Below are 14,927 nucleotides of genomic sequence, written 5' to 3'. Positions count from 1 at the left end.
TATGTATTCAGAGTACTAATCTCTTTCAACCAGTCAAACGTGAAGTCTGAACTGTATCATCGATATTAGTTCGGCTACTCAAGGAGATACAATGTATGTAGCACCATACATCTATGCATGTATTTGCGTATACATTCTGATGATATTATCGCACTGCATAGCTATTTCTCTAGAATAAACAACATGTGTTTATTTTCTAGAACAGTAATCGATATAATTATGGGAGCGGTTAGCTTGCGAGCAAGTATCCACTATAGCATTTTGTCTTTCGGAGTCGAGTCATTGTTGAGGAATATAATTGCTGTATCACTTATAAGATCTACAATCACAGATGGGCTCCGGTGAATACGTGCTATTTTTATACCAAGTGCCTGCAGGTTGTTGTCTCATTTGCTTATAAACATATCAAATTTGCAACAGGTCCCTGGGTGGTAAGTGGAGTACTAGTAAAGTTCATTACTTAAGCTTCCCAGTATCTCCGGAATCACTTTTGACATCCATGATTAACGTATTTCACCTAGAAGCCGACCTTCACCTAGCAACCGATCAAAAAGCAATTATACTCCTACCCGATAATAAAAATTTATTTTCTAGATCTAAGTCTCCTAACAGAATCCCCCGGCTTTGGACTATTACTACTATCATGTACAACATATATCTTCATTTTCCGGACATTTTTCTTACCACTTTGGGTTGTGACATTTGTAGGGGTGCACCTATCCGCTTCCAGCTCTTCCCACTCGCACTCTGAGCCTTCAGGGTCCTGAGTCCCAGGTTCAGCCGGTTCCTCAATTGGAAGCTGTCCCTTTGGACGGCCGCTAACCTTGAGTGAGTTTCCTGCCGAGATTTGCGGGCTCGGCGCAGTCTGTCTCGGCGCTCTTTGATGTCCGCTCCGCTGCCTTCAACTCTTTTGCTATAGCTCTCGCAGCGGTAATCTTTTGCTTTTCCTCCCATTGATTGCGCAGACGTACAACCTCATCTGTAGTAACTACGAGGGCTTTGGAGAGAACAGCTCTACTTTGTACCCTTGAGGAGTCGGAATTTGCTTTTTCTTTCTTCCTCAAATATGCTAACTCCTGCCGTAGGACAACTACCTCTGCTGATGATTCTTCAGCGGCAAGGCCCAGTTTCTCAACCATAATCTGCGCCAGCTTTCTACTAGGTGTTGCATTGCCTACTAAAGCAATGGTGCGCTTGGTGTGGATTGAAATGCTTTTTCCATGACGGGGTGTACGGGGACCCAATGCTTGCTTTTTCTTGGCATTCAGGGCCTTGGCTTTTTCAAGGCACGGTTCAAGTACCTGGCGGGGATTGAGGGGATATATTCCAGTAGCTTTGAACGCGCTGAGAATGTTTTTGGGTGTATGTGTAAAGGTACAAGCCTGCATCAATAATCTATATATCGGATATCAGTGAAAATTAATAGAAAAAAGGAAGAATTTCAGCTCACGGGAAGAATGTCCCCTTATGAATTCCAGTGTTTCCGTTTTGCGCCCAGTCGTCTAAAGCATTTGTATAATGGCGTTGTAGAGGATTAAATAGTCCAACATCTAAAGGCTGTAGTATGTGTGTGGAGTGTGCGGGAAGACAGAGGGGTATAATATTGTTGTCAAGACAATAGGAAAAGAATTCCCAAGTGCAGTGCGAAACATGTCCATCAAGTATCAATAACCGCGTGCGACCATTTGCTCTGTTATAAGAAATTAGTAATTTAACAAACTTGAATGAGGGGAGTAATAAATTGATTGTTACCGTTGAGCTGAGTTAGGACCGAAGTTTTGTGTCAAATACTCTAAACCAATAATATTATTGGTCCACCCTTTCTTTGAATAACTAAAATATGCCTTTTCGTCTGCGTTTACCAAACCGTGCCAGCCTTGATACTGTGCTTCTCCTTTATATATTATAAATGGCGGAAGTGCGAAACCCCCAGCCGAAACGGTTTCGATAACTGTGATTAGCTCCCGAACTCCATCCTGAGTTTTGAAGTTTCTTTTTTTGCCCCTCCTACAGATCACCTTTACGCGAGCAGACCTCCCCATTAAAAACCCTTTTTCGTCCATATTATAGGTATCGTCAGGAAGTATATTATGTGTCACAACTACGCGCCGAAGCTATACAATTTATTAGTGTAGTGGGAAACAACATTGGAACTCACATACCTGTGCAAAAAAATCTTTCAAAACCGTGGGATTACTGGCATATGAGCGTTGTTTGTCCAGACGGGTTGAAAATTTAGAATCTAAGTCAGGATGACGAGCCAGAAACCGTGTTAACCAGTTCTTGCCTAGTTTGGGTTTTCGAATTCCATGACTTATGAGGAAATCTAAAGCCATATCCTTCACATATTGGTGTCGGGGCGGAAAACCCCAGTTATCTAATTTAAGAATCCATTTTTTGATAGCTGTTTCCTCGATAGGAGTAAGGTTTTGCTGGTCGGTATGAGCATCTTGACACATTCTAGAACCAGCTAATCTGTTTTGAAGGGTAGTGTAGGCTATTCCATGCACGTCCGCTGCCTCCCTAATTGTCTTAATGCGCTTACTATCAAGGTCCCTCCTCGCATTCTCCACCCTCTTGTTGAAGTTCTCCTTTTCCTTTTCACGGCTTCTCCCCATCTCAATGATTGGTTTGGCTGTATTCCGGACTGAATAGTAATCAAAACTGGCCTACAACGAATAGAAAAACCTTTCAACTCAAGTGGGTACAGAGGTTACACAGGACTCACTTCACTGATCGGTTACCCGGTGAAGGTCGGCTTCTAGGTGAAATACGTTACCCCAGTCCGATCTCAGCTTCATGATTCATGAGATGTCTACTCGAACGTCAATTATGTATTTGCCCAACCAGCAAAACACACCAAAAATCGAGGTTTTCAACAACTCATAAAAAGTCCCACACTTAAACCAAAATATCAACGGCCAAGTATAATATAATTTTAATAAAGGAGGTTCATGCTTCAAATTCTTGGCCCAATTGAGATACTGGTAACGGTGCCATAGAAGGACCCTTTTAGACACATTTCACCTTCAGGGCTTGTTCTTTGTAGATATAGCCTAAAAGTGGCCTGTAGAGTCTTTCAGGTGTCTAGATAGAAGACACATAATTTTAGGAGAGATGGGAAAGCTCTCTGGATTCTCTGTGTGTTTTGCTGGTTGCGCAAATACATACTTGATATGCGAGTACTTTGAGTAGATTTTATCGATAGAGTGTATTCGCTGGCCCCGATTTAGCGTCAACAATCGCAATATGCAATCATCCCAGTAATCAGTTCGAGGTTTAAACACTGCCCCTCATTTATTGCATGACGGTGGCTACATGTAGTATTGTATATACCTACCTCGTCTCTCGACCCTTAATCAATCATCCATCTTTCCTTCCACAACCGCCATAATACATTTTTCACTCTCTTTCACTCTCGATCTCCCTTTTTCTGGCCATGTTGGCCTCAGTCAAGAGTACGGAGTATTCTAAGTTGGCCACAAGGAGTCCAGGCTTCCAAGATTCAGAACAAGGTATTTATTTCGCTCACTATCTATCTCTACATTGAGTAACAGAATTAGAATCCCTTGAAGAGCGAAATTGCCGAAGGAAAACCTGGAAACCGTGGTCGATCCGACCGGTTTTTCTGACGTTTTTCATATGTTTTTGTGTCGCACTCACTGTTGTGGTTGAGTTACTTCTTCGAAAGTCTCACAGAGATGGGGGCCTCATTTTCAAGGAGCTAGACGAAGAGGCTCTGCCGATGAAAGCAGATGTCTTGTTCAATTACCTGCCTACAACTATTTCAGTTGCTTTCGGTCTTGTTTGGGCCAGCGCAGACCACAACTACAAGCGCCTCGAGCCATTTTTCCAGTTATCAAAACCTGGGGGCGCTACTGCAGAGCACTCTTTATTACTCGATTACTCTTATAGCTTTCAACTTTTCATTCCGTATAAGGCCTTCAAAAAAAGGTTCGCCTGAGTAGAGATATCAAGAAATCTTTGTATAACTAACATAATCTAGGCACTGGTCTGTTTATTGTTCCAGCACAATCATGGTAATCACCAGTTTGTTCCTTACTCCTTCTATGTCAGGGATATTCGATTTAGTTGGAACCTACATTCCCGGGGAAACCACCGAGATCTCAAGGGCCAATCTATATTCGGCCCAAGACCTAATCAAGTCTTTGTCAACAAAACCCTCTTACTTGGCATATAACTATGTATGGCAAAATAGCTCGCTCCCGGAATTCACTACCGCCGAATACGCTATTCTTCCTTTTCAGAGCCCCCAGGAATGGAAAACGGAGACAGATGGGCTGCGGAGAGCATTCTTTATGAAGCTGATTTTAATTGCCGTGATGCAAAGATAGTAGAGACAAAATATGGGTGCAATATCACAAACGAACAAGATTGCTCCTATCATTTTATACAAAAGGCTGCGGGTAATGATACTCAAGTATGGGACGGTACTGGCATATCCCCAGCCGAGGGGCTGCGGGCGTTAGAGACTTTATCCGAGCCGATCCGCGGTAGCTATAGAGGGGTTGACGGATTTTTTTTCGGATATGCGAATAATTCAAGAGAGAGGTCACCAGATCTTTACTCGCTGTCTTCACCTCTAGCACACTGTTCAGATAAGCACAAATTTCTCGTCTCGAGTGGTGGGTTTTTGGGTATTATTGGGCCACAAACGAACTTTACCATATTTACGTCAAAATTCTGCACCCCCGCATACTGGTCGCAGTCCGTCAAGGTCACAATGGAGATGACAAAATCAGGCGTCGGGCGCATTGTAAATGTTGACCGTCTTAAAGGCAAAATAAACCCGTTCAATGGCTTTAATATCACAAGCTTCGAAGAGTTGGTTGCAACCGGTCGAGCTTCGCCGTCAGAAAACCTGTTCGGTGACTTTCCGCTAGATGCTCCTAGAGCCCCCGAGACATATAAGAGCTACCATCTCAATCCACGGTCTCTGGAGTCTCTTCCGTGGGGCCATGAAGATGCATTTAAGCTCTTGTTCGCACTTGCTGTTTCTTCCGAATTTGTGGACGATAGTCAGAATTCAACTACGATTATCAATAGCATTCGACTACACAGAACTCAGGCATATGTTACAAATGAACTCTGGTGTAGACTTTCACAAGTAGGATTTGGAGTTCTAAGCCTTTTGACTTTCTGTCTTCTGGTTTCCACGTGGAATCGAAAATGCAATCTTGATGGAGAGCCAAACAGTCTTGCCGCTCTGATGCAGACACTATCACAGAGCCCAGCTCTGCGTCAGAAAATGGAAAACTCCGAGTTTCGTCATCCTATCGATCAACGCGAATTATTAATTGAAAGCAAAAGCATCTATCGACTTCGTTTGAGCAACGACCAAGGCCCATATATAGAAGTGACCGATGTGGAAGGAAAAAAAAACGTGCAACCTGAGAGCTATGATCTTTACAATGAACCAGCGCAAAAGGAAGGCCTCGCGCCAGTCGAAATGGTTTGGGGCCCAATAGGGTTTTTATACACTTTTTACTTTACTATCCTGTTATCGTTAATATTGTTCGTGTATATTGCCGACAAAACGAAAGGAGGTCAGTTGTCCCGTCCCCTACATATCTCCTACCGCAATCAACCAGTGCTATCGGAGGGGAATGGTTTTGATAGGCGGAACAACAAGAGTTGGATTGGATCGTCATCAGCCCGTTGCCGGCCATATTATTTCGATACCAATCCTGCCAGGCCTCTTTATTAAGATGGGTTCTTACTTAATATAGGACTCCGATTCTACGCACCTGAGTCTTCTTTCAAGTTTAAGCTTATATTTTCAAACCTACCCACTATCACTGGCACTTCAATAGAGCCGTTATGGGTACTTATCGGAACATATGCCTGCATGGTTGCACCTTACGAAATCCTTCGTCCTGGCCACGCACCAAGTTCCAAGACTTTAACAATAGACTACGATAAAACACCACCGCACTTCCAAACATTTCAAGCACTCAAAACCGGAAATTTTGGCCTTGCTGCACTTACCATCGCTATTATTCTTGCCAATTTCTTGGCGGTAGCTCTTGGAGGCCTCTTCTCCCCGCGTCCATTTATATCCACAAAAGTTGGATCTTTCCAGATAGAACCACTCAACATTACCAGCAATCAATTCATGGGTGAAGATTCATATTTCCTTCTAGCGGCAAACCTATCAGGAAACGCCCTGTTACCAAACTGGACTGTACCAGAGTTTTATATCATGGAGTTCGGAGAATATGGGACTGACTGGGTTTCGAGTACTGTGAGTATGGAGGCTGAAACCTTAGGTTTCGGGACAAATATCTCCTGTGAGCTACTACCAGAAAATGAAGTAATAATTCGGAGGAAACCAACCGATACCCCAAACAATTTTCAGCTGGATGTCGACCACGGATGCTGGGTCACATCAGTTTCAGCACAGGATAACTGTCAAGGTTCTTGTTCGAACGAAACCAGTACCAATACCAGTACAGGTTTCCTGATAGATTCGAGTTGTCCTGGAACCTTTTTTGTGGGCTGGGCTGAATGGCTCCCTCAATATACCAAAACCAAAGCAACTGTACTTGTTTGCAACTCTAGCATGATAATTTCCAAAGTTTCGGCAACTGTGGACTCGTTACATCAGATCGTTTCGTACAATAAGCTCGGAATGATCTCAGAAGCGGATGTCGATAATATGATCAGTAGGACGCTTCCCATTATCCCCGGGACTAGTCGAGCGGTAGCATTCGATGACCTTTTTCAAAAATCAATTTCCACATCGTCCAATGTTGCATGGATTGATGTTCTCATGGCGCAACTGCAACCTCAAGTCCGCCAAACTGGTAATGGAACCAAAATGCCGGATACGACTTACGTTGTAGAAGCATTTGAAAGTGCTTATAGACAATTGTACGCGGTGAATCTACGAATGAACGCCGAGCATGATAGCTCCATATCTTATCCTAGGGTTGATTTTGATACTATTTACAACAAAACATCCATGCAATATAGGGTTTATGTTTCAACTCCAATGTTTAGCATCTCGCTTTCAATTATAATTTCTTTCGTCCTGCTCCTATTGTGGGTACACATAGTACGTCCTGGACGAGGCCTTACCCACTTGCCGAGAAGCATGGCGGATACGTTTACACTCCTCTACGCAAGTGATGCCATGGAGGATTGCTCGCAGCTCCGTGGAGAAAATGTGAGGGCGAGGGGAAGGGTATTGGACAAAATGGAGGATTCGTACGGATATGGGCTTTTTAAGACTCCTGATGGGGAAGAACATTTTGGTGTGCATAAGGGCTCCTCCAGCCCCGACGAAAGAGAATCGGAGAAGGATGTTTCTCGAGTGAGTATAGACGAAGTCTGATTATAATGATATCAGCTTGTTTTTGGTTTCCTTTTGCTTTTTTGTCTACATTTTGGGGATTATCTTTCCGAGGTACGTTGGTTACTCAGGTGCATATATGTTGGAGTTTAAAAGGGGCTTTTCTTTCTGTTGCTTTCTTCTTTTCTCCCTCTAGAACTGGCTAGCAGGTTAAGCCTAGGCCTATGTTTTCCTACTCGTCTATTCATAGCGTTTGTGAACACCACCGCTATTGCATGCCATACAAAAAGGTTGTCTTGGCTATTTTTTGTGTGTATGTAATGCCGGTTGTGTTCACAAACGCTGTGAAAACACGAGTATACTCTACTCTATATGCGTGCATAGGTGCAGTAGTAGAAGATTGCTTGTGGGATTGGTGTTCGAGTTATGTACGTATCCGATGTACGCCTCTGGTGTCCTATGCCAGAAGTCTACTGGTCTCTTATAGGATATATTGTACTCTGCTGTCTTTTAGTATAGTCAGTTACTTTAGGTCTAACTATATGTACTCTTTCGTCGGGGGTGGAGTCGCGCTGGGTGTGCGTGCGGGCCAGGTTCTATTGTACCCAGGAACTTTTGAGCACTCGACCCGCTATGAGGTATCCACTCTTCAGAGTACTCAAAAGTTCAGTCCTTGGTAGGACCTGGCCCGCCCGCACACCCAGCGCGACTCCAGCGCGACGAAAGGGTACATATGGATCTACAACTTCCATATGTACCACTACACAGAACCCTAACCCTTGCCACGGTGGCGGTTGCCATAGGTACGGTGCTAGCGACTACATGTAGCTACGATGTATGTACCAAAACACAGACCTCACCCGCGCCGCTGTCGCTGTCGCTGAAGCTCTGCCGCCGCTATCGCAGAACAATTCGGAGCTTCGACGCTCCCGCCCCTTCTTCCCGCCCCGCAATTATCACATCCCCCCCACTCCACCTCCCCCACACACACATACCAATCTAAATGTTGGAGAACCAACCTCCCCACAAAAAGCGCCGTCTCACGCGCACTGGCACCTCTCTCCACATCTACTGCTACCCCGAAGATGACCACCGCACCGACGCCGCAGCAAACAAGATGGCGGCCAATGGGCCCGCGATGGCGGCCTCCCTCGGATCTGAACCCATGGACACTGACATTGTCGACGAAGTTCTCCCTACAGTAAAGGTACCGAGTGTCGCGACAGCCGCCTACGGCGACTATATCGAGAGTCTCCCGATCAATGTTCTCTTCCAGGCCCGGATCCAAGCCTCACCGGCCGTACGTACAATGTATCCGCAGGCCCTGATCGGTGAGTCAATCCGGCTGTGGTATCCAGACTACAAGTGCTTCAACGGGGTGCTGCATGATGGGATCGTGCCGCGACTGGGGGTTCATAGGGATGCCGTGAATTCGCTGAGGATTGTTGCGAGGAAGGGCGGGGAGCTTGTGTGGGAGGGTTCGTTCGCGTGTTTTGAGAACCAGTGGGAGGAGGCGCTGGGAGAGTTGAGGAAGAATGGGGTGGGGAGGAGGGTGGAGGGTGGGTTGGGAAGTGCGGATAGTGTGAGGTTGCTTGTGGGTTTATATTGCCCCGCTAGTGATTAGTTGATTACGCGATACCCCCTCTTTCTTTGTACTAATTGTATTCATTCTTCCCCATCTCTTCTTTCGTTGTTTTTAAGGGTTTTATGGGAGTCATGAATTTACGAGTAAGCGCCTTTCTTTTCTTTATGTCTACTAGGTAATTTATAAAATAAATATGGGTACTAAGTTTAGCAAGTATAAATGGATCTCGTTGAATTGTCGTTAATTACCATTTCTTGTTTAAATACATGTAGGTCTCTCGATCTTATATATTTAGAGCCCCCTAAATCATAGGACTTCTCTTGATAGTTATAAGATAGTTTTCTCTGATGATTATCAATTCGAATCTACTGGTACTATCACCATTTTATTATTAGTATGAAAGTATACATCTTATATATACCCTACTACTCAATCAGATAGTATAGGTCGGCATCAGGTACTTGTTTGCTTGCTTCTATACCTGCTTTTGATGCCTCCGAAGCTTCGAAGAGGCAGTAAATCGACATCAAACGCATTCGAACGGGTATTCCTGTAGATGTCAAAATATGTGTTAAAATACTTAGTTTTCCGCTGATGTCTGTACTAGTTGCATCACTAGCGATCACTCGGCCATAGGAAAATCCACTATTGTTAGTTAGGAGCGAGCTAGTGTTAAATAGTAGTTAGGAACCCGACAACTTAACCTGGTTCCGAATATGTAGGAGTTGTCATCTCCAAAATCGATCGGGCTTCGTCCCCAAATAGGGCCCTCTCGCCTCCGAATAGGGCCCTCATTTCCTCGACCATTGCAACTACCTACCACATCTAGTTCAAGCATCACATCTCAATTGTGTCGAATAAGGCACTAATCCCCGCGTGTTTACGCCCGAATCAGGACTCCCGTCCCTGCGCCGTTATAATACGCTCCAAACAGAGCTAACAGTGGAACGCTCTGGAGTTGATAGAGTAGAGTAGAGGCGAGTACCTGCATAAGTACCTATAAAACTTGAGGAGCACAGTTTCTCAGCTGAGTTCTGGCACCACTTGATAGACAGCCAAGACGTATAATGGGCATTGGGCACTATGTAGTTTAACAGTTGGGGACGATTAAAGAGTCTATTGTATGCGAAGGGCGGAAACCCCCCCACCCGCGCCCCAACAAGACGTTGGAATGGGGGCGACAAAGTCATCGAAGACTCAAAAGACCTATGGAGTTAGACACTCCAGGTGGGATTTGGTACACTGTGTATATATATAGAATCACGCATGTATGCGGTTAAGCTTTGACGCAAGCAAGAGGGACCCTGGCTCTTGGGCTTGAGCAACTACATATGTAAGCTAGAGTACATAAGCCGCCGTTTCGGAGATTATCTCAACCTGAGCTCCGTGAATTTCAAGCAGGCAAAAAGTAACGGGAAAAATGAATACTAGTTTCTAAACATTTACCATTCTTGCTAAAATCAATGGTTATATAGCTATATAGGCCCAACGGGACAGGCACTAGGAACTTAGCAATTTCGAACCGTTTCCAGTGAGGTCCAAGTGGACAGGTTGCACTTAACTACTCTACGGTGAGTCGGTTTGTGAGCAAGGGTTCTCTGTCCAGTGACAACTACTAGCACCGTTCGCCGAGGACCTGAGAGACCAATCAATTTCCTGAATCGCGAATCACACGTTTCTACAACTTGGTGTTCTTACAATGTATGGAGCAGCCCTGCAGCTAAAAATGATAAGCGGTGGAGGTGACAATTCCTTAACGAATCGTTCCCCTCCGCTGAATAGGATGCAGTTTCATGGGAATGAGGAGACTAGAGAACCAACGAATTAAAATCTAGAATGTCCCTACACAGAGTGTCTACTACTTTCATTCTGGATTTGCAACATATCAGGTTCGAAAAGTGTGACACGTGAGGAGTAAAGAGAGGCTCTCGAGTCTGCAAGTGCACCTTTCGGGCTCCTTGCTTTGACTGCTAAACCTTCGAACTGGCCAGGCCAGGTGCCACATTGACGATGATACACAGTCACCAGAGAATTTTTTTTCCTTGCCTCTCGGGAAAGATCGAAGAATCTGCCATTTCCTTGGCGAGACATCATTGAAATCGAATCACGCGTTTACCCCTCCCATGGCTTAGTCCCCATTGCTTTTTGGCGAAAAGAAAAGAAAAATGTTCAACTGTCTGGTCCGGGGTAATTAGGTGGTCAAGACCAGTACGTAACTACATGTGGCTTTCAATTTTGCATATGTGACCCCCCGTTTTGTTTTTGGTCTTTAAGAGTGTACCCCGAGACGTGTGTGCTGTGTGCTGTTTGCTATGAACTAGCTGGCCGTTCTTTCCATCAAGTTTAATGTAAGGGGAGCTGTTACAGCATGGTAACATCACCAACTACATATATGTATGAGTTTAAGCTTGTGTTCCAGTCTTGTAGGTACTTGCACTAGAGTAGGTATATACGTACTCGCGACCAGCAACAAGAACCCGAAAATGCACGTCCTAATCTGCAACTTCCATTGGAGTAGCAGTCACAAATACACCAAAGACTTGCAGCTGCATATTCGGGTTCTTGTTGCTGGTCGCGGGTACGTAGGCGGGTAAGATGTACGGGCCTCCTCGATTTTGCATAAGAATCAAGTCAGATCTGGGATTTTCTGCACGTGCTCATGGAGTATTAACGGCGTCGAGCTTTGAAGTGTCACGTCAAGGAGCCAATTCGCGCTTTTAGAAACAACTCAGTTCAAGGTCGGTTAACCGTGAGCAGGAAAGACCGTATTTATTGTACTACAACCCCACATCGCGGCTGGCCCGCGCGGCAGTGCACAGGCTTGGTTTTCATATGATAGTATCGCACCTCCCATCGTCAGCATCATCAGCATCATAACCTGTTAGAAGGCCAGGGGTTGGTCCAAGTGGAAGGCAATCTGTTTCAATACTAGAGTCCACTGAAGCCTATCGATAAGCTGTTCTGATAGGTGGAGCTAGACATTGCATTCAATACGCTGGTGATGGCGGATGACCCGATGGTGCTGATGGACCATGGAAGGTACCTTTTTTGCGAATTCGGGGACAATGCATGGATTAGGGATTAAAATATAATTACTGGGGGGTGGGGATGGTCAACGAACCCTGATGTCTGCTTGCTGCGCTTCAAGCGCTGGAAGAGCTTCTTTCGTGATGCAGGTGGTTAAAGTACAATTTCAAATGCGCCGCCAATTGTTCTTCCTGGCCTTGTAATGTGGTCGTGGTCCAAAGGCTTGAGTTGGTTGAGCTGCGAAGAGATGTAGGTACCGGCAAAGTTGAGCAGCGGGTTGTAAAGTATCCCAATACCCACATGTACCTACCCTTGCAGCGGTAGGTAGATTCTGCATCGGTCTCTCTTGCACCCAAACTTACCTCACTGGACCTAGCCTAGCCACTCACCCACTGATGTTTATTTATTGATCTCGCTCCTGGAAACAACTTCCTCAGCACAGGTAAAAGAAGAATTAATCAGAGTGAGAAGGATCATCCCTACGCCAGGTCTCATGGGGCGACAATTTGTCGATCAAACCGAAACTCCCATGTGTCATTGCCTTATTTCCTTTTTTTTTCGTGCAGTGTTACTTAACCTCTAACAATTCCATATCCTCCGTAACTTGATAGAATCCATACAGTAACTCACGGGGTGAAGGCGGATCCTGTCTAATGGCGGTCAGGGATTTGAGGCCAATAAAAGAGCTAGGTTTTGGACGCCAAGGGCAAATTACTGCAAACAGAACCATCAGATAGGATCCGCCGTCAGTAGGTGAGCGACTGTACCCACGTATACCCAGGCATAGGTAGGTTTTGGGTATGTATGTATGCGCTCTGCTCATACCCCTCCCCATTCATCCCCTCACCCTCTGGATCATATCACGCCGCACACACACATTCGCATCTCAGCACCGACAGCGGCTCTTCCACTCCCCGCCCTCCCACGCACCCCAGGAGGGTTTCTGAATTTGCACATCACAACATCATCTCTAGACCGTGTTAATAGTTGCTATTTATTTTTCATTCCACCTCCAATTATTCACAAGTATACTTGGAGAGAGAGATTGGTAGTAAACAATAGGATAAGTAATGTACGTACATACATTCAAGTATTGTAGGGCAGTGGGCTATGCAATCTCTCTCGGGCAATGCACACCGGCGCGGTAGATCGGACATGGGATTGGTGATATGATGCAAATCTGCTAAGCTTCCGTGAAATTATTATATATTTGCGGTTTGGCCCTGTCAAGGAGGCGACGGCACCTAGCTACCACAATATTGCAAATACCGAATACCAAATACCAAATATATACTGCACAGATACCTACATACATACGTCTTTGTGCGGCTCCGTAGCTCTGAAGTGTTAAGACGGAATCGGAGGCCGGGCGACAAAGGTACTCCCCACGTCGAAGGTTCCTTTTTTTTTTTTTTTTTTTTTTGAGGGATTTCGATTTCGATCGCGACGCGCTGTGGTTTTCAACCATCTCTTCTTACATATTATATATTTTTTATTTTTCTTGTCCCGTTACCCCCACTGCGAATTCCTTTCGGAGCGTAGTCTCTGTTTTAGCTGCCACAGGAGCGAACTTGGAAGTACAAGTAATGGTTCAGAGGTGATAGAGGAGCACTACGTACCTCTTTTTGCGTCTACATGCTACTCTACTTGTAGTTTACATAGCATTTTCAAGTTTCCAGCCCACCCATACTGTGCTCCCTCCTCCCTACTAAGGTAAGGTGGAGCTATCACTTACTCACATACCTAGTTATTTGGATACCGGTTTACACTACTTGCTTGGTTGCTTGCTGCTGCTTGACCTTCCCCGGATTTCCTCTCCGGAACATCCTACTATTTTTTTGTGGCTTTGTGTGTGTTGCTCTAATTTTGTTTCTGGCATATGCTGGTGCTAAAATTCCCGTGGTGCAGGATTCGGACCTCTTTCTGTTATGGCTGCAACGAACCCCGACTCAAAAAGGCCCCGTCTGAATTCTTGGGGATCGGCCTCTTCCTCCTCCTCGCCGCTCCCCCATGAGTTCCAGACACATCCTCTGCACCACCCGCCGTCACATCCCCAGCATTCTTCGCCTTACACAGCTTCTTCGGCCGGGCCTGGATTTTGGCGGGAAATGAAAACGCAGCCCCACCCCATTCAGCATACACTATCCCACCAGAGATCACACTCAGTTCCCTCACTGCCCCCGGGAGCTGGAGGAGCCAAAAATGACCCCCATAACCACACACCACAACAACCTCCACCTCCCCCTCCTGCTCTTCCTTCCCTTCCTCCTACCCATCCTGCACACCAAGGACAGAGCGTCAATAGCTCCCACACGTTAGGAACCCCTAGTACTGGGCATTCACCTCGCTCTGTGCACGTGCAGACCGGTTCACCACTTCAGATGCCATCAGCTCCCAATTCAAACCCTAATCCTGGCTACCAGGGCTACCAACATCAGCTTCAAAAACCCCAGGGTGGTCTTGATGGTTCTTCTCCCACACCCACATCATCCGGTCCTTCAATGCGCACTGCTATCGATCAGCAACAGGTGCAGCAGCTCCGATCTCTCTCAGTATCTGGCCATTCCCAATCCTCACCTGGTGGTCATCCTCAATATCAGGAGCCAAACTATTACGTCCCACACAGTACCGGAGACCCCAGAGGCTCATTAGGAGTCGAATCAATATCTCCTGGAAGCACTACTACACTCGGAACAGGCCCGAGTCCGATATTGACTTCCGGGGGATTTGCTGGCGGTCCAGTGGGGATGATAAATCAACACATGCAGGGACATCCGTCAGGAGGACAAATGAGTGGTGGAATGGCAACAAGCCCGGTAACAACACCAACGAGTGCTGGAGGGATGATGAATGGCCTTCAAGGAATGGGGGTGGTGACAACCTACCCCCCACGACGAAAAGCTATTAGAGCTGCTCAAGTACGTATTTTGAACATCAACCATCATTCCGTGATTTTAGGATTTTGAATTCAAGGAGCTGTGCCCAAATGCAAAACAGAAA

General features: G+C 45.7%; 3 protein-coding genes across 3 annotated transcripts; 2 read left to right on the top strand and 1 right to left on the bottom strand.

Moving 5' to 3' along the window:
• Positions 1 to 818: 818 nt before the first annotated feature.
• LAJ45_03836 (uncharacterized protein) lies at positions 819 to 1,139 on the bottom strand (the record flags this gene model as incomplete). Its single annotated transcript, XM_046113418.1, has 1 exon — positions 819 to 1,139. One exon carries the CDS (start codon positions 1,137 to 1,139, stop codon positions 819 to 821), a length of 321 nt encoding a protein of 106 aa, XP_045973147.1.
• Positions 1,140 to 3,439: 2,300 nt separating this feature from the next.
• Positions 3,440 to 7,357, top strand: LAJ45_03835 (uncharacterized protein; the record flags this gene model as incomplete). The annotated part of the gene is made up of 5 exons (XM_046113417.1): positions 3,440 to 3,515; positions 3,564 to 3,954; positions 4,007 to 4,040; positions 4,220 to 5,567; positions 5,751 to 7,357. 5 exons carry the CDS (start codon positions 3,440 to 3,442, stop codon positions 7,355 to 7,357), a joined length of 3,456 nt encoding a protein of 1,151 aa, XP_045973146.1.
• Positions 7,358 to 8,318: 961 nt separating this feature from the next.
• Positions 8,319 to 8,939, top strand: LAJ45_03834 (uncharacterized protein; the record flags this gene model as incomplete). The annotated part of the gene is made up of 1 exon (XM_046113416.1): positions 8,319 to 8,939. One exon carries the CDS (start codon positions 8,319 to 8,321, stop codon positions 8,937 to 8,939), a length of 621 nt encoding a protein of 206 aa, XP_045973145.1.
• Positions 8,940 to 14,927: the final 5,988 nt, after the last annotated feature.

Source organism: Morchella importuna (genome assembly GCF_003444635.1).
Source record: "Morchella importuna strain M04M26 chromosome Unknown Morimp01GS009, whole genome shotgun sequence".
Taxonomy (NCBI): Eukaryota; Fungi; Ascomycota; class Pezizomycetes; order Pezizales; family Morchellaceae; genus Morchella; species Morchella importuna.
This window is presented reverse-complemented; position numbering and strand designations above follow the sequence as displayed.